This window comes from Perca fluviatilis, chromosome 9 (genome assembly GCF_010015445.1).
Source record: "Perca fluviatilis chromosome 9, GENO_Pfluv_1.0, whole genome shotgun sequence".
NCBI lineage: Eukaryota > Metazoa > Chordata > Actinopteri > Perciformes > Percidae > Perca > Perca fluviatilis.
In genome coordinates this window covers 28,607,943-28,626,994 of record NC_053120.1, presented here as the reverse complement: position 1 = coordinate 28,626,994, position 19,052 = coordinate 28,607,943, and the positions used below count along the sequence as shown (strand labels likewise).

General features: G+C 41.2%; 1 protein-coding gene across 3 annotated transcripts in view; it reads left to right on the top strand.

Moving 5' to 3' along the window:
- LOC120565123 (importin-13-like) overlaps nt 1-19,052 on the top strand; it is a 35,748-nt gene that overhangs the window by 10,085 nt on the left and 6,611 nt on the right. For all 3 annotated transcript variants that reach the window (XR_005640190.1, XM_039810537.1, XM_039810536.1), the window contains exons 5-17: nt 378-631; nt 4,925-5,065; nt 5,442-5,583; nt 7,608-7,774; nt 8,020-8,140; nt 9,317-9,464; nt 9,619-9,800; nt 10,070-10,096; nt 10,812-10,946; nt 15,448-15,600; nt 16,317-16,397; nt 16,510-16,647; nt 18,341-18,437. Coding sequence is in view for 2 of the 3 variants with exons in the window: in XM_039810537.1 (XP_039666471.1) it covers nt 378-631; nt 4,925-5,065; nt 5,442-5,583; nt 7,608-7,774; nt 8,020-8,140; nt 9,317-9,464; nt 9,619-9,800; nt 10,070-10,096; nt 10,812-10,946; nt 15,448-15,600; nt 16,317-16,397; nt 16,510-16,647; nt 18,341-18,437 (1,786 nt within the window). In the remaining variant the exon portion in view is untranslated. The remainder of the gene's footprint in view (nt 1-377; nt 632-4,924; nt 5,066-5,441; nt 5,584-7,607; nt 7,775-8,019; nt 8,141-9,316; nt 9,465-9,618; nt 9,801-10,069; nt 10,097-10,811; nt 10,947-15,447; nt 15,601-16,316; nt 16,398-16,509; nt 16,648-18,340; nt 18,438-19,052) is intronic.

The window sequence follows — 19,052 nt, the reverse complement described above, 5'->3', positions numbered from 1 at the left end:
GTACAGCGTGCTAACCTTGACAATTTGTAGCAACGGTCCGCATATGTGTTCAGTGTCGCCTGGCTGGGTGTAACATTAATTTATAGCTATCCCTACTAACTTGGCTCTTAGATGCTTGCTAATAATGTAACATACTAAGACATACTAGTCCGTTGTTAATGTGTTTGAGAGAGAGAGAGAGCGCTAATCAATGTGCTGCGCGCAGCTCTAAGATTCTACCCAATTTAAATAGTAAACAAATCTATATGTGGAAGTCAATGTTGATACTGTGGCGTGCTGCCACAAATAAATCAGCATATGGAAAACACTGCTTAAAATGAGCCTTCTTACAAAGCGATACACTAGGAGTCTAACCCTCATTATCACCCTTCCTCTAGGTTCGGGGCGCCCTGGGCCGTGAGTGGGGGTCAGTGTGTCCCTTACTGCAGCAACTGCTGAGAAGGACAGATAGCCCCGGGGCGGTGAAAGCTCGTGTGCTGCGCTGCCTGTCATCCTGGGTGCTGCTGGATGTGCCCCTCAACGAGAGTGAAGGCCTGGTGCAAGACTGCTTCAGTGCCCTGCCTGACCCAGAGCTCTTTGACACAGCGGTAGAGGCAATCGTCAACGCCATCTCACAGCCTGACTCCCAAAGGTGTTTACAAATGGGTGACAGTGTGCACACAAAACCCAAGAGAAGGCACAAAAAAGAAAGAAATAATGATAACACTGTATGACATGAAAGCTTGTCATGGTTTTGACTGGAGAAATTACACTGGTGCAGAATGGAGATGAGAGAGGGTGAACAGAGGGGGGAAAAAGATGCATTAGCCAGGGGCAGGAAACGGACATGGTGGGCAATGGGGGATCAGGGGGGGGGGGGGGGGGGGGGGGAGGGGGGGTTTGATCAGGGTAATTGATAGCCAGGAGAGGGGATCATTTTTTTTTGTTGTGGTTGGGTGTTGTGTTGTGGTGGTGGGGTTGTTGGGTGGGGGGGGGGGGGGGGGGGGTGGTGGTTATCTGCGGGGGGGAGGGGTAGGGGGAGAGAGAGAGAGAGAGAGAGAGAGAGAGAGAGAGAGAGAGAGAGAGAGAGAGAGAGAGAGAGAGAGAGAGAGAGAGAGAGAGAGAGAGAGAGAGAGAGAGAGAGAGAGAAGAGAGAGAGAGAGAGAGAGAGAGAGAGAGAGAGAGAGAGAGAGAGAGAGAGAGAGAGAGAGAGAGAGAGTTTGGGACGAGTTGATACAAAAAGAAGAAAAGGTGCAAGGGGAAGGTGTGAAAGTGTGCGAGTGTGAATTTGCTGCTGACATGTCAGTTTAAACGCGCTCACATTTTGCAGAGCAGATGGTTGGAAGACGATTAATGGCAGTGGAGTAACAGGTAGAAGCAGCAGCAAGTGTTGCTGGGCTCCTATAGGTAAGAGTAGGTTAGTGAGAGATTGGATTCTGCCTGTGTTGGTCAGGTCCTCCCAAAATTCTTGACTCTCTCATTAGTAGCATCTCTTGAGACATATTTGGCATCTGTTGTGTCTATCATTGTGTGATTTATGGGTTTATATTACTACCTACAGTATTGTGTGTGTGTGTGTGTGTGTGTGTGTGTGTGTGTGTGTGTGTGTGTGTGTGTGTGTGTGTGTGTGTGTGTGGTCAGGACAAAGAGGGAAAATAAGTGAATCTATTAGAAAACCTGGTGCAAGGTTTTTTCCTCCATTCCCTCTAAGAAGTTATAGCCCACCTTTTCCATCTATAGATTCTAATGTCTTTGTTTATTCTTTTTTATCTTGTCTCCCACTCTGCCTCTGTTTCTTTGTGCTCTTCTTTTCCCCTTTCGCTTCTCTCACCATCAGTATGAAGCCCTCCTCCCTGTCTCTTGTTCTCTCCCTCTGTTTAAACACATTACAGTCAACTCATTTGGGGGGGTGGGGGGTGGGGATTGCTATTGGTCCAGCTGCATCCTGTTGCTAGGCAACCCATTTCCCCTGTCTCGGAGTGTTGCGGTAATTGCAGACAGGATCAGGGGGAGGTGGGGTGGTGGAGGGAGAGAATAAAGGAGGAGTCAGAATGGAGGCAGAAAGTGTATAACAGTAGGGCAGAGACCAAAAGAGGAGAGGACAGGCAACTATGAGCTAGAGGAGAGGAGACTGCAGCAGACAGTCTCAGAGGAATCTGCAGAATGTCTTCTTTCATGAGGGAAATGGGGAAACACGTACAAATATGTTCTGCCTTTTTGTTGTATCACATACACACCCAGGCCTTTTCCCAGGCTAAGAGTGCATGACCTGCATTTGCAAAGCACCTTGTTAAAAATGAATGATCTTTTGAGTGCATGAGTGCATACTGCTACTCACATAAATTGCAGTCTGTCCCTGTGCTGCTCTCACAGAGTTACTCAGACACCCTGCACGGAGGATGTAGGCCAATACACACACACACACACACACACACACACACACACACACACACACACACACACACACACACACACACACACACACACACACACACACACACACAGGTTACTGGCTTATTTGATGGAGGCCAGATTCATACACATCCCATCTCAGCAGGGTGGAGCTTTCGCCACTGAAGTCTGAATCAGTGTTGCTTGTTGAGTAGGAAACTCAGCTTTATGACGCAGGACCATAGATCTGGCTTCTCTGCTTATAAGGTGTCCTGAGAGAATTGCTTCCCAGGGCCGTGGTACAACATGCATTTAACCTGCAGAGCAGAGAATGCTGACCACTATTTTTCTTGACTAGTACTGTTCTATAAGGCAATTCACTAATGCCAAAACAATTAGACCAATTGATCATTCGATGGACAGCAAATGAATCAACATCAGTTTTGTTTATTGTATAATTGTTAATTTATTAAGCAAAAAATGCCAAAAGCCCTACATTAGATCATCAGAGAAACTGTGAGTTACAGTGTTTTTTTCAGCCTGATTTGTTTCTTTTCAAACCTTGCTGTGTCATTGACGAATATTCATTGACTCTGACCCAGGTCCTTATTGACATTCTCATGAAAGATGAAGCACCGCCCGCCTGCATACTACAAAACCCCTCTGAGACTGACACACGTACACTCACCTAAAGGATTATTAGGAACACGCTGCTAATACCGTGTTTGACCCCGTTTCACCTTCAGAACTTCCTTAATTCTTCGTGGCATTGATTCAACAAGATGCTGGAAGCATTCTTTAGAAAAATTGGCCCATATTGATAGGATAGCATCTTGCAGTTGATGGAGATTTGTGGGATGCACATCCAGGGCACGAAGCTCCCGTTCTACCACATCCAGAAGATGTTCTATTGGCTTGAGATCTGGTGACTGTGGGGGCCATTTTAGTACAGTGAACTCATTGTCATGTTCAAGAAACCAATTTTAAATGATTCAAGCTTTGTGACATGGTGCATTATCCTGCTGGAAGTAGCCATCAGAGGATGGGTACATGGTGGTCATAAAGGCATGGACACGGTCAGAAACAATGCTCAGGTAGGCTGTGGCATTTAAACAATGCCCATCTGGTACTAAGGGGCCTAAAGTGTGCCAAGATAACATCCCCCACACCATTACTCCCCCAACACCAGCCTGCCCAGTGGTAACAAGGCATGACGGATCCATGTTCTCATTCTGTTTACGCCAAATTCTGACTCTACCATCTGAATGTCTCAACAGAAATCGAGACTCATCAGACCAGGCAACATTTTTACAGTCTTCAACTGTCCAATTTTGGTGAGCTTGTGCAAATTGTAGCCTCATTTTCCTGTTGTTAGTGGAGATGAGTAGTACCCTGTGGGGTCTTCTGCTGGTGCAGCCCATCCGTCTCAAGGTTGTTCGTGTTGTGGCTTCCCAAATGCTTTGCTGCATACCTCGGTTGTAACGAGTGGTTATTTGAGTCAAAGTTAATCTTCTATCAGCTGGAATCAGTCGGCCCATTCTCCTCTGCCCTCTAGCATCAACAAGGCATTTTCGCCCCAGAGGACTGCCGCATACTTGATGTTTTTCCTTTTTCAGACCATTCTTTGTAAACCCTAGAAATGGTTGTGCGTGATAATCCCAGTAACTGAGCAGATTGTGAAATAGTCAGACCAGCCCGTCTGGCACCAACAACCATGCCACGCTCAAAGTTGCTTAGACCACCTTTCGTTCCCATTCTGGCATTAAGTTTGGAGTTCAGGACATTGTGTACACCTGGACAACACCCCTAAATGCATTGAAGCAGCTGCCATGTGATTGGTTGATTAGATAATTGCATTAATGAGAAATCTTACAGGTGTTCCTAATAATCCTTTAGGTGAGTGTATAATATGGTTTACATTTATAGCATACACATAAGCACATAATCTCCTCCGTGACATTCAGGCGCACATACACGCAACGCCCTTCATCTCAAAATGTCACCCCTTCACTTGCTATCATTAAGGATGACAGGAGGATGTTGTCTGATGTTGTCACATGAGTAGATTTGAGCCTGTGTTGAGGAGTGTGTGTACCAATGTGTCTATGTAGGTTTGTGTGTGTGTCAGCACATGCGTGTGTTTTAGCCGGAGTGAGGGAAATATTGACGGCTGAGACCACAGGAAGAAGACAGAATAATAACTGACAGCAGCGAAGCTCTGAGCTGGAGCTTTGAATAGATTTTCTGGTTCCCTGGTAGATGTGTGGGTTTTTTAGGGTGGGTGTGCTGGATCAGAGGTTGGACTGACTTGGACTGATATATGATTTGAAATAAATACATCAACCTAGCTGTTAGCGGTGTGAGTCAGTTTGACATTCACCAGTAGATGCTCCCTGGCTGTGCATGCTATGTTCTTCTCACTTGTACAAAACTGTGTGCAATGCTTTTATTTTATTTTTATTTTTTTACTTGTTTTCTTTAAATGAACTGGACTTCTGACAAACTAACTGTCAATTCTGGTCTTTCTTTGTCTGTGTGTGTCCATGGGTTTTAGATATGTGAACACTTTGCTAAAACTGGTTCCTCAAGTGCTGGCCCTCCAGGAGCAGCTCAGAGAGGCGGTTCAGAATGGAGACATGGAGACCTGCCATGGTATCTGCCGTATCGCTGTTACACTGGGAGAAAACCACTCCAGGTGTGTGTGTGTGCGTGTGTGTGTGTGTGTTTTCAGTAGGCCTGTAACATTGTAAAGATAATTTTGTACATTTATCATCATCATTCATCTTGTCCAAAATGATTTCCATACACGACTCAGTTATTATTAGTTGTTATTGTCTTAGTATGGTAATATAATGATACAAATGTTGTTCCGTTTCTCAACAAAATAGCCAGCTATAGGATAGAAACAGGTTTCTTAACTTTAATTTGCATTGAAACAAGTCATGCAATATTGTGTCCCATGTCTTGTTTTCATGTGTTGCTGTGTCTACTGATTGAATGACACAGAGAGAGAAAGTTGCTAGTTTACTTTTTCTCTTTCTCTCTCCCCCTCCACCCACGTCCCTCTGTAGGACTCTGTTGGAGCAGGTGGATCACTGGCAGAGCTTCCTGGCTTTGGTCAACATGATCATGTTTTGTACAGGCATCCCCGGCCACTACCCGGTCAATGAGACCACCAGCTCGCTCACACTCACCTTCTGGTATACACTACAAGTAAGGAATGTTACAATCCCATCCATCCCGTAATGTTAAAGTGATGCTGTCAGGGTTCAAAATTAGCACCACCCACCAGCTTAATGCTGTTAAAATATTCAATTGGCTGGTAGATTTGCTTTGCTCACCAGCCACAAAAACAATGGTAATCTACTGAGTGGCTGGTAACATTTCAACATTCACTAGCCATTTGGCTGGTGAATGAAAAAGTTCATTTTAAAACCTGCTGTGGTAGTTTAAGAAATAAATAGGACTGTATATTTTCCGACTGGCTTGATTTACCCACTTTTTTCTCTCTCCTCATCTTTACTAGGCACGTAAAACCCATCCACATAATAAGCTTTGCACTTTGTAGTCAGGCTCGATAGGCACTGGCTTGAAACCGTCATCTTTAGAAAAACATTTCTCCCTGCACATTGAATGAATATGCTACTCACTGGTCTTTGTCTACAGTTTTCAAATAATACAATATGGCAGCTTGTCTAAAGACATTAGCATTATTCTCTTCTACCTTATTCAACATAAGTTTGAGCAGGCAGACAATGTTACATCTTAGATGATTGGTCGTTTTCTTAGCGAAAAATGAATTACAAATACTGTAAAATGCGAAATTCACTTGGTTATAGCCTGTATGAGTCGTAACAGATGTTTTTGGTCTGTGAAGTGCAGAAATAATGTTTCTATAATAATAATAATAATAATTAGGGCTGTCAAAATTAACGCGTTAATTTTTGCGTTATTTTTTAATATTTAACTCATTAAAAAAAATTAACGAAATTAATGCAGCTGTGTTTGTTTACTTCATGTAGCGGCTGAGAAACGTAATACGTCTCCATAAGAGCAGGCGGCGCTACTCTAGGAGGGACTTACCTGATTGAAGTAGGCCTATGGGCCAGTCAAGAGTTGAAACATGGACCAGTAAGATCCCAAAAGAGAAAAAAGATGATGTGTTAGAATCCAGAAATGAATGAGCACGGGCTATAAACGGGACCGAGTACTAGTTCCGACATGTTGTCTCGTCAGGAGAGATGCGCCACCGGTAAGCTGCTGTTTCGCTACATAGAGCTGCGGTTTAAGTTTGATTTGTCTGTTGCGCTACTGCTGTGCTGCCGATATGTACGTGCGCGATTTGTTTGCTTGATAACTGTTACGTTGGTCACGCTGATAAAACCTTATTTGCAGTCTGATGTTTAACGCTGTCGACTCGATAGTATCCGTGACTATATTCCAGTAAATGTTTGAAATTGGTGCGTCTCACTGTCACACAAGCTACTTCCTGGTTGCGGTGCTGGAAGGGAAATGTAGTCAATCGCTTTACATTGGTAATGGATTGCTGTGCACAGCGTCGCTATCTAAAACTACACTCAATGTTTTCACTTTAGGCCAACATACACCTTTGTGGTTTTGGGTTACTGGTTTAATGTGTAACATTGATATTGATATTGATGTGCATTTCTGTGTTTAGATATATGTGCTTTGCTTAGTCATTCAGATTAAACACTATGTATATTATAATATTTATGATATTAAGTACTGCCTAGATTGTAATTTATATTCTCTCTCTCTCTCTCTCTCTCTCTCTATATATATATATATATATATATATATATATATATATATATATATATATATATACACACACACACACACACATTTGTATATTATTCAGAATATGGTATATTAGGTATGTGGCTAATATTGGGGTGGTGACAAAAATCTGCTCTCAAGTCGGACAGTTTCTAGCCTTCAGCAGGACTAAATAAGCCAAATTGTTGCTGCTGTTGTTCTTGAAAGATATTAAACATTCTGAACTTAGCAGAACCTTTCCTTGTTTGTTTTCTCTTCATATTTGCAAAGTTAAGTGATTTAGCATTTAAATATCCATTACTACAAGCTTCAGTCTCAATTTAAAAACGCGATTAATCGCGATTAACTACAGCAAATTGTGCGATTAATGAGTTAATTTTTTTTAATCGATTGACAGCCCTAATAATAATTTATTTTTCTCCTTACTCCATCCTCAGGATGAAATCATGTCATTTGAGTCGGATAAGCAGGCAGTGTATCTGCAGGTCTACAGGCCAGTATATTTCCAGCTGGTGGATGTTCTGCTACATAAAGCCCAGTTCCCCTCTGACCAGGAGTATGCATCCTGGTCCTCCGATGAAAAAGAGCAATTCAGGATTTACAGGTGTGTATGTGCACATTTATATGCCTGACCCTGTCCCTGTGTTTTTGTACATGCGTTTCCGCTGCACACTGTTGTTTGCAAGTGTTTTAGAAATGACTCGCTGACAGGATGATTGGTCAGCATATGAGTGGGTTTTGCTCTAATAGACTCTCCCTGGACTGGCAGCTGAGAGGGCAAAACCTGTCTGGCAAATACAGTGTGTTAACAGATTATGTTCTAAGGGTTTGTGCATGTCTGTCCTTCAGGGTGGATATCTCAGACACACTCATGTACGTGTATGAGATGCTGGGAGCAGAGCTGCTGAGTAACCTGTATGATAAACTGGGGAGACTGTTGACTAACACAGAGCAGCCCACATCATGGCAGGTGGGTGAGACAAACACAGACGAGCAAAGAAGAAATGTGAAATATTCTCTGTTTCTTCGAGTGTTGCACGGAAGCCAGTACTGAAAATGTGTCCTACCATTTGATAAACCATTGAAGATCACTACTTTGTTTTCTATTTTTAACATTATTATTAGAGCTGTAACAAATTTCAATTTTTGCTGTACAACTATTTGATTCAGAAATAATTGCGATTAACAATATAATTATTTATTTTTTTAACAAATTGAAGTTTTGAATGAATTCCAGGATACATTTTTGTTATATATCACTGTTATATGACCCACATAATGTAGTAACACAAATACACAGCCTATAAAGTAAACCTAGTGTTAATTTTGTCACCTATTTTTAATTTCTTGTCTAAATGTAATCTCTAAATTAATTTTTTTTAAATAACAAATTATTTCTGAGATTATTTCTGATAACCATTTTATTTCCGATAAACATTTCAGTCAAACATGATCATATTTTGAAGGCGTAACAGTTGAATATTCTATCTCATGATGGAAAAGTAGAGACAACTGCAGATGAAAATGAAGAGAGATTTTATCTTAGTTTTTATTTTATACAAAACATTTTAGTCTCGTCTTTTTTTGTCAACAATAATGCATGTTAATTTCGTCTTAGTCAGCATTTTTGGACATTGGTGCAGTCTCGTCATCGTCTCGTCATGGAAAAAAAGGTCGTTGACGAACATATTTAGTCTCGTCTGACGAAATTAACACTAAGTAAACCACGCCTCTTTATTATCATAAAACATTTTTTTTAACTGTACCCCTTGTTATTTTTGTTGCCATGAACGTGTATAGTGTCAACAACAAACAATTGAAATAGTAATACAAAAATCTAGTCTGACCAATAATCACTTATATAATTACAATATGGCATATCTAAACAAAATCAACAATTACCATGAGTTTAAAGACCTTAGCTAATGTTAGCAATTAATTGCATGAGACAATTATGTAATAATTGTTACAGGCCTAATTATTATACTGATGTTAAGTAACCCTAGATTATTTTTAATGTTGATTTTGGGTTATTTTCACTTTATATGGTAATCTTTTTTTTTTTTTAAATTATTTTCTGTCATTGCTGAAATTCCATATTTATCAACTGGTGATCAAAAAACCCACTGACGTCCTTCTCCTCCAGCACACAGAAGCCTTACTATATGGCTTCCAGTCCATAGCAGAGACGATAGATGTGAATTACTCTGACGTCATCCCAGGCCTGATAGGACTCATCCCCAGAATCAACATCAACAACGTCCAACTAGCAGACACAGTGATGTTCACTATAGGTGAGAGTCGTGGGTGGATTAAAAGCATTCTCAGCACAAATCAGAAAAAGTTCAAATAAATGTACTGTAATCAAAAGACAAAACAGGTAGAAATGGGGATTGTTTAAGTCCAGTTGTTTGTCATTCAATATCTGAACTGTTAATCTCCCACTAGGTGCTTTGGCTGAATGGTTGGCAGACCACCCAGTGATGCTCAGCAGTGTTTTGCCCTTGGTGCTCCAGGCTTTGGGGAACCCAGACCTTTCTGTTTCTTCTGTGTCTACACTCAAGAAAATTTGTAGGGAGTGCAAATATGACCTGCCACCCTATGCAACCAACATAGTAGCTGTCTCTCAGGTACCTGTGTACCCCTTTTTTAATATGCTATTTGCTTTTTTCACCCAGTTGTTCCAAGTATGAGAGCCAATAACAATAGATTTGATTTAGATTTATTGTTTTACTTTAACGGCTAAGGCGTTGCAGACTTCTGTGATGTTCCTGCTTTCCAGAAATAACATTTACTCTTTGAAATCACTTCAGTTGTATTATTTTGGAGTTACCTTTTGTTTGTAAGTTTTGTTGTGCTTTCAAAATAATAGAACCATCACTTTCTCTTTTCTCTCAAGGAGGTGCTTATAAAGCAGATCCACAAGGTTAGTGTGTGCTCTCTCAAATTCCCTTTCTTTTTTGGTCTCGGCACTCAAGTGTAGAGCCCGACCGATATATCGGTGTGCCGATATCATCGGCCGATATCAGGCATTTTCCAAACTATCGGTATCGGCATTTATAATGGCCGATTAAAAAAAAAAATATATATTATTATTATTTTTTTTTTTTTTTTTTAATATTCGTTCATCAGAATCATTTATAATGACAAATGATTCTGATAATTGAATATTAAAAAAATTAAATAAAAATAGACGAAACACTCTTTAACCATGTAATGAGTGTTGGCATTGCATAGTTTGTCCACCAGAGGGCGCTATACAATGTCACTGTTGGCAACACTCAGATTTTTTTGTTGTTGTTGTCTTTTTGTTCAAAAGGACTTGAGGTTTAATATCTTAAGTTACGCATTTCTGGATTTTTATTTTATTTATATATATATATATATATATATATATATATATATAGGATATCGAAATATCGGATTTTGAAATCATCAAATATTTGTATCGGCCTTAAAAATCCTTTATCAGTCGGGCTCTACTCTACTAGGTGGAATAAAAAAAAAAAAAAAGAAACGCTGTGAAAGAATTGTGTAACATGTTTTCAGCCGTAGTCTAAAGAAGAAGTGTTGTGAAAAATGACTTTAAGCTCACCGCTTGCTTGAACTGAAGCTAAACCTGTGATCATCTTTTCTTGCAGACGAGTCAGTGTATGTGGTTGATGCAGGCTCTCGGCTTCCTGCTCTCAGCTCTCCCTGTGGAAGAGATCTTAAGGAACCTTCACTCTCTCATCACCCCCTACATTCAGCAACTGGAGAAGTTAGCGGATGAGACAGTACGTACACAGGCCAACATGTTAACAGCACTAGGGCTATCCTAAACTATTATTTTTTAGACGATTAATCTAGCGATTATTTTTTCGATTAGTAGTCTAATCTAACTATTCATTTTTCGATTAACCTAACGATTAATTTTTTGATTAATCTAACGATTAATTTTTCAATTAGCGATTATTTTCCCATTGCTCAATTATTAACAATTTACACAAAACAAATTTCAATAAGGTTCAAATCTCTATTTATTAAAATATTATAACACTGCACTGTTCAAGTAAAATGAATTTTTAGTGCAACCTGAAGCGAGATGTAGGCTATCAGTCCAACCACAAAATAAAGTCACTTTCAGGAGGAATACAAAAATAAAAACTTAAAATAAACAGAGCAAGTGCAAAAAGAGTAGCCTGTATTTGCTTTTTTTAACAGTAGTAGGTAAAATAATGAATACGCTCTTGTTTAACATCCAAGCTCTTGTCCCTTTAATCTTACAGTAAGAAAGTGCAATTTTAGCAACATATGAAATCCGATGTATCAAATAAATCCAACGTAAGGCAAGTTGCAGAGTGTCTAAGTAATTCATTGGGTCACTCATGATGATGGTAAACCAAAATAATAAAACTGCAGACTGACAGCGTTTGATGATGCTTAATGTTAAGTCATAGCGGGGCATTAAAACAAATCAGCGGACTACTACTGGGAACACATTGCGTGTCACTATGTTGTAGGGGTGGTACGGTTCACAAAACCCACGGTTCGGTTTGTATCACGGTTTTAGGGTCACGGTTTTCGGTTCTGTACGGTTCTTGTTATTTTTTCTTTTAATCTTTAACACTCCAGAAATATACTTCAGCATATGATATATAGCTAAAATTAGCATATTGAATGAATGTTGCACAATACATGCACACAGTGGCGGTTCTATCTATTGTTTTATTTCCGCTGTCATCATAGGTAACATGAAATCCAAAATGTTCACACTAGAGGGTGACACGGGAATCAATTGTCGCTCCCATCCCATCCCGATCCCACGAAAATAGTCCCGTCGCATCCCGATCACGGGACTGCCCCCCCACCCCCCACAAAAATCCTGTCCTGCAAAATCCCGAGAGAAAGACTCCCGAATCCCATTCCGCTCCCGTTTCGTTCCCTATGTTGTCTAAAGTTATCAGACTCTGTGTGTGTGTGTGTGTGTGTGTGTGTGTGTGTGTGTGTGTGTGTGTGTTTGTGTTTGTGTACAGCTGCAGTGATGGCCGAGGGAGCGAGAGCAGCTCCTCTGCTCTGCTGCGCTTATGTTGTTGTGTGAATGCAGCGCTGCAGAGCCGTGTGTCTCTCACTGCTGGGGGGGTTAGGTAGTGACAATTTATCGAGACTCCCACGGGTGACGGTATTCCCAATCAACAAACGTATTGGGCGTTGTAAGTGATTCTTTTCTAAAACGAAATGCCTCGCAATCTTTGGCCGCACTCACTGCATTGCAGTGTCATTTCTTAATTTAATCTCTGATTTCTATGCTTGATCCGTCCCGAACACGTTACCGACAGTGAAATTGACTCCCGTGAATCACGTGACCCGCGGGAGTCCCGAAAAATTGTCACCCTCTAGTTCCCACACACCAGACTATATACAACGCTGGCGCATCCTCCAACTCCGGGCAGCCTTCCTTATCTCTCCCACTTGACATTTCTGCATGTGACGTGACCTGCAGGAGCAGCACTCCAGACTTCACTTGAGGAGCGGTCGGCTCGGCGCCTCTCAAAATCTGACGAAAATCTTTTAAACTGACCTTTGTCGATCAACAAAACAGACAGATTCAGCAACTGTAGGGCCTATTTCTCGCTTAAAATGTTTTCAGAAACACGTTTCGGTGAACTATTTTCGTAAAATACGAGATCGTATTCAGAACGAGACGCCATTAGAGTCTGTTTTGAAATTCGGGAGCAGCAAGACCCACGTGACGCGTTCGTCCAATCAGCTGCCACGTGTTGTGTTCATCACGCTCATCCCCCTCGTCATTTCCAGTAAGTGTTTTAACATAGGTGTCGAAAGTGGGCACTACGGCAGTAAGTGGTTAGTGTACATTAACAGTGTACTGACGAACCGTGCGACGCACACGCGCTCCGAACCGAGACAAGCGAACCGAGCGGTTCAGATGTTTTTTCATGAACCGTACCACCCCTACTATGTTGATAATCGCACATGCTTGGGAGTAAAGCTTAGATCGGGCACAAAAAAATCAAGCCCGACCCTACCCTAACCCGTGCACGTTGTGTTCCGAGCCCGGCCCAGCCCGACACATGAACTGGAATTATGAGCCCGAGCCCGATTTTAACCCAACAGTTTATTTAATACGTAGGCCGTTATAACTGACGTTATAAAGGACTCGTGAGATATCTGAAACAATCTGGCCAGGTTGCGCAATTATTGAAGACAGTGCTACAGATGGGGGAGACACGATTTAGCACAGTTTACCTCACACTCAAGTCAGTGCAGGACATATACCCCGAGCTACGGGAGAAACTGGAGAGGCATAGCTTTCTCCCCACTCAATTAAGCTAATAAAGTAATGATTAAAAAAACACAAATGCTTGATTAAGGGACCGGCCCAGCCCCTGGGATAGTGGCAGGAAATATTGGCCCGACCCGGCCTGTGTGTCAAGTTTGGGCTCGGGCAGAGAATCTAAACTCTACTTGGGAGGGAAAGGGATAAATTTACGGTGTTTTGCTGCTGTGATGCATTTTACAAAGTCTACAGACTACCATGGAATCCATACTGTTTTTTTTTTTTTTTTTTATTTCTACACGTGAAGCAAATTATTTGTGTCGACGCATTTACGTAATCGATTACGTCAAAGTCCTTTTAGGCTAAAAAAGTCTCTGACTACGTCGACGAACCGTCCCAGCCCTAAACAGCACACACGCATACAAACACAGAGCAGGCACAGCTGGACTCTGGCCAATAGGAGGAGGCATTGTTTCTGTGTGGTGTCACTGCAGTGGAACATTTCTCTGCGGGACCAGATTGGATTTGACCCTGCACCATGGGCTAGTGACTCACATGGAAGTAGCAAAGACACACTTTTTCTCCCACTTGAGCAAACAAACACGCACTCACCAGAGCAAGAGAGAAGACAAATTGAGCTCAGAAAAAAAAAAATGCCTACACAGACACACTTACAGTAGGTCATTCTTTTACATGTGCATGCACACAGTCATGCACAATTATTTACCCTGTTTAAATGTCAGTTCTAAAGGAGCCTGGATTTTCTGTCTGACTGTCACGCTGGATGGTACAAATGTGGAGCTGATGTTATCTCAAAATAAACCGTTTGATATCTACTGTATGTGGTACAAAGTAGATTTTCTTCTAATCCCTTCTGTAATCAGTAAAGACTTTGGGTGGGGGTGAATAGAGATGTCAGGTTAGATGAAGCTTCTCTCTGCGTGTCTGTCTCTGTCCCTGTCTCACCCTTCACACAACACACACACAGTCGCACACTGTCTCATACATTCATCCTCTCCGACTTCCTCCTTCTCTTATTGTTTTCCGTCTAGCTTTTTGATGTATCGGCATGACATCAGACTAGGAAATCAGATGCTGGGTTTGGAGCCGGACAAATAGTGGCACCTAGTGGGAAGAGCTTCAGGTTACATTACATCAGGGGTGAATGACCATTACTGTATGTCTGACGGGGCTGACTGCAAACGCCGATGGAGTCACTCTGATTTGGCTTCAAGCATAGTGTGCACGCACTGTTCTTGTTGTAGGATGACTGTACAGTAACAGCAGCAACATTGTGAGAGGAGGTAGTAGAATGAAAGAGAGATGAGAGATGTGGATGCTCTTTGTAGTCTTTGGCTCTGTTACATCACCATGGAGACTGAGCAATGGTTAAACACTGCTAGTGAAAACCTAGCTTATGATTTTACCTGGCGTGCGTGTGCATATTCTGATGTGTGTCAGTGAGAAAACTGGTATGAGAACGATTTCCTTCTTTCTGTCACATTGCTGAAATACCTGCCTATTGACATGTTTTTTTTTGTTGGTGGAATGAAATATGTTTTATCTACCGATATGTTGATAGTATGATAATTATTTACTCTGTTGTTTACTCTATTTATTCTAAAAAATATATAATGCCAAATATGACAAAAATGAGCCATTTTAAAACTGCTTACTTTGTCTATAACCAACTAAAAAAAAAATATTTAATGTAACTGGCGTAGTGGATAAAACCAGTGACAAAATTGTGACTTATCAGCATCAAATGTAACATATTTTTGAACTGTTGTTGGCACGCCATCCGTCCATTGAAAATGTTCCAGAGTAGCTCGCTTTTAAGGCTCGTTTGTTTCCCTAAATATTTTAGCAGTTCTTTTTCAAGGCGGGCACTATGCACTAAATGAGCCAGAAAGAGTTGAGTCAGAGTTGGGATTAGTTTGTGGAGGAAATTCCCAAATACAATTATTTTTATTATTAAGTTTCTTTTTTTCTTCTTTCAGCCCAATCCCTCCAATAAATTAGCGATCATCCACATCTTGGGGCTGCTGTCCAACCTCTTCACTACACTCGACATCAGCAAGCAGGACGATGAGTCAGCAGACGGCTCAGCACCACCTGTCAAAACAGCCCCCCCTCCGCCTGGACCAAACCCAGTCAGTCACCACACACCACCATTATTTTCATCTGTGGGGTTGAGTGATTGGAGGAATACATTAGATATCAGCAACAGGCTGAATCTATGGATGATAGATATTGGCCATATGTTCAATCTTAAGGCTTTGTAATCCAGCACACTGCATTTTTTTGGTAGTCGTGATATGCAGTGGGGCACATAGCTCGTAGCTAGGGCGGTCAACAGGAAACATTTGGCCTGTCACTAGAGCTGGGCGATATGGAGAAAATCAAATATCACAATATTTTTGACCAAACACCTCGATATCGATACCGCAACGATATTGTAGTGTTGACTATTGGTGCTTTCACAAAATATTTTTGATAAATAATCATCAGTAATGTGGATATAATGACTAAGTGGGTAAAGGCAAATAATAGAACAGTTACAACAGTCTGGTAAGTTCAGAAAATGACATCACTTTACTGTAATGCAGCCTTTAAAACCAGGAAAAGACAACACTTATGCCATATTACAATATCCAAATCTAAGACAATATATAGTCTGCTATCACGATATCGATATAATATCGATGTATTGCCCAGCTCTACCTGTCACTCAACCATAGTCATTAGTAATTCTGCTGATGACCATGCACCCATGTGTAAAATGCTAATGTCTAATGCTACTGCTTGCTTATAACTTTTTATTCATTAATTTTTAAAGTGTTCTAATTTGTTGATTTGCGTTTTTCAGGTGGTGGTGGTTTTGCAACAAGTGTTTGCTCTCATACAGACTGTACTGAGTAAGTGGCTCAATGACTCGCAGGTCGTAGAGGTGAGTCATCGTCATGTGCAGCCACTTATTGTCAGACCTCTGCTTTTTAGGAAATCAGTTGACATAATCAGAGATGACATTTCAGTATAGCTGATCTGATGCTGTCCCTCAGGCGGTGTGCGCCATCTTTGAGAAGTCAGTGAAGACTCTGCTCCATGACTTTGCTCCCATGGTGTCTCAGCTCAGCGAGATGCTTGGACAGATGTACAGTACAATTCCCCAGGCCTCAGCCCTCGACCTCACACGACAGGTACACACTCATACACGTGCACCTACAAACACACATTGGTATTCTTCCTTTTAATACTTACGTGCAGAGAGATTTGTCGGAAGGGGCTGTCTACAAGCTAATCCGCTACACTCCAGTGAGCCCAGGGTTAATGAGGGTACAGTAAAACTGTATTCGTGACTTAACTCTCAAGCATTTGTTTGTCCACATGAACTAAACTTTACCTATGTCATAAGTTCCATAAATAAAATGAACTGACCCAGGTAGATTTCTGCTGGAGAAACCTAATTGCTTGTGCACGTGGATCACAGCGGTGGATCTTTGCATTCAGACTAATTCAATTCAATTCAATTCAATTTTATTTATAGTATCAAATCATAACTTAAGTTATCTCGAGACACTTTACAGATAGAGTAGGTCTAGACCACACTCTATAATTTACAAAGCTCCAACAATTCCAGTATTCAATTCAATCCGAAAGCCAACTGGAACTGAAAATGGTGAAAAAAAAAAAAAAGTCTGAACAGTAAATTATTTGTAAAATTCAGACTAGGGATGCACCGAATATTCGGCCACCGAAAATTTTAAAATACTTTTATCACCGAAACAATACGGCCGAAAATGTTGTGATGACGCAAACAGAAACCGCGACCTGCACGTGTGTCAGTACCCGATCCACCTGCAAAGCGTCTCCTAATCAAAGAGGTTGAGACGGACCACGGAGTGAAAACAATGAAAAGTACGCTCTTAGAGTCTGTCAGCACACGTTTCACTGAGATCTATTCGGATCCTCTGCACTTCATCACGACTGTACTTGATCCGCGTTATAAAGACCATTACTTGGATGCGGAAATAAAGCAGGGCGCACGAGAAATGATCCAGGCCGCGATGGATGCGGAGAATCCGCATGGAGACGGAGACGGAGCGCGCACGGAGCAGCGCCTAGCGCAGGAGGAGATCAGAGCGCAGAAAAAAAGACTGGTCTCTCTGCACCAGATGAGGGGCATGCACCCTCGTTGTCTGATATGTTCAGTGAAATCCTGCAAGAAAGTGCCTCAAATAATAATAATAATAATAATAATAACAATAGGTAAGCTATTCTGTTCTTAGGCTACTGTATACTGTATGTATCAGATTGTAGCCATATTTCTGCTAGATATTTTTTTAATTAAACTTTAATATTAATTTATACAATTGCAATGCCTTGATTTTAGTAAAGTTAGTACACAGTCATAGCCATAAATGCAATGGTACTAATAATTGGCTTAATTTCTTTCGGGGTTTCGGTTTCGGTTTTCGGTCTTGGTTTCCTCTTTTTTTCGGTTTTCGGTTTCGGCCAAGAATTTTCATTTCGGTGCATCACTAATTCAGACACATTTGCACACAAATATGGGCTCTCACTACAGAGCTTGTTTGCTCACAGCGCTGTCAGTCCACAAAAAAAGGGAAAATAAAAAGTGATAAAAGGATGCAGCGTCATAAATCACCAATACATTCAAAACTAGCCATATTTAAAAAAAATAAAGGCAGAGGTAGGGGAAATATCTGATACTAATCCGCTGTAAGTCAACACAGGTTTTACAGTAAAGGTTTCGGCAGCGTATGTATAGACATTCTATGGTTTCCTGCCGGAGCCTGTTTTCCTTACAATAACCTGGTTTCTTGTGTGCAAGTAAAGTCCTAAAGTGCCTGATGTGAAGTCCTGCTGTTTCAGATGGTGCATATCTTTGCCAGCGAGACAGACCACTTCCCACCCATCAAGGCTCTGTTTGAGCTAGTTACCTCGGTAACGCTGTCCATCTTTCAGCAAGGTACAGTAGGGGGTCCAGCAGGGGGCGGGACTGTGCATACTGTCAAATGTTTCTGTTCAAGTCAGTGGTAGACCTTCTGAATGTTTCCGATCATATTTGATTTCACAGGTTTCAAAATCATATCTTGGTATAGCATAGGACAAAAGTGAAATTGTTAACACGTTTGTAAAAATAAAAGTAAACTGTAAATTGCAGATTATGGTGATATACTCCCCATTTCTCTTTTACAATTTTAAGTGAAGACTGACGTGCTGTTGCATTTCTAGACAATATAACAGTTTTGTCGGTCTGACAAAAGGTTACAGGTCACTGGACGCTGTTATCACAGTCGACCTTTAAACGTTTGCTCTGATTACTCAACGCAAGTGGAATCACAAAGTGGTCCGTCTGCTTGATGTGTTGAAGTAACAAAGTTCATGATCATTTTATCGAAGCAGGCTTCTGTTTTCAATGATCACTGTTTCAGTCATTGTAAGACTATTATGGTTTGCTTTAAACCTATGTAATCAACACAGTGCAATGTTTTCTATTTTTATCAGCCTATTTGCTTATTTCATTTTTTTTGAGTCCATTTGTTTGAATTTACTGTTTCAGTGTTTGGGGGGGGGGTGCATG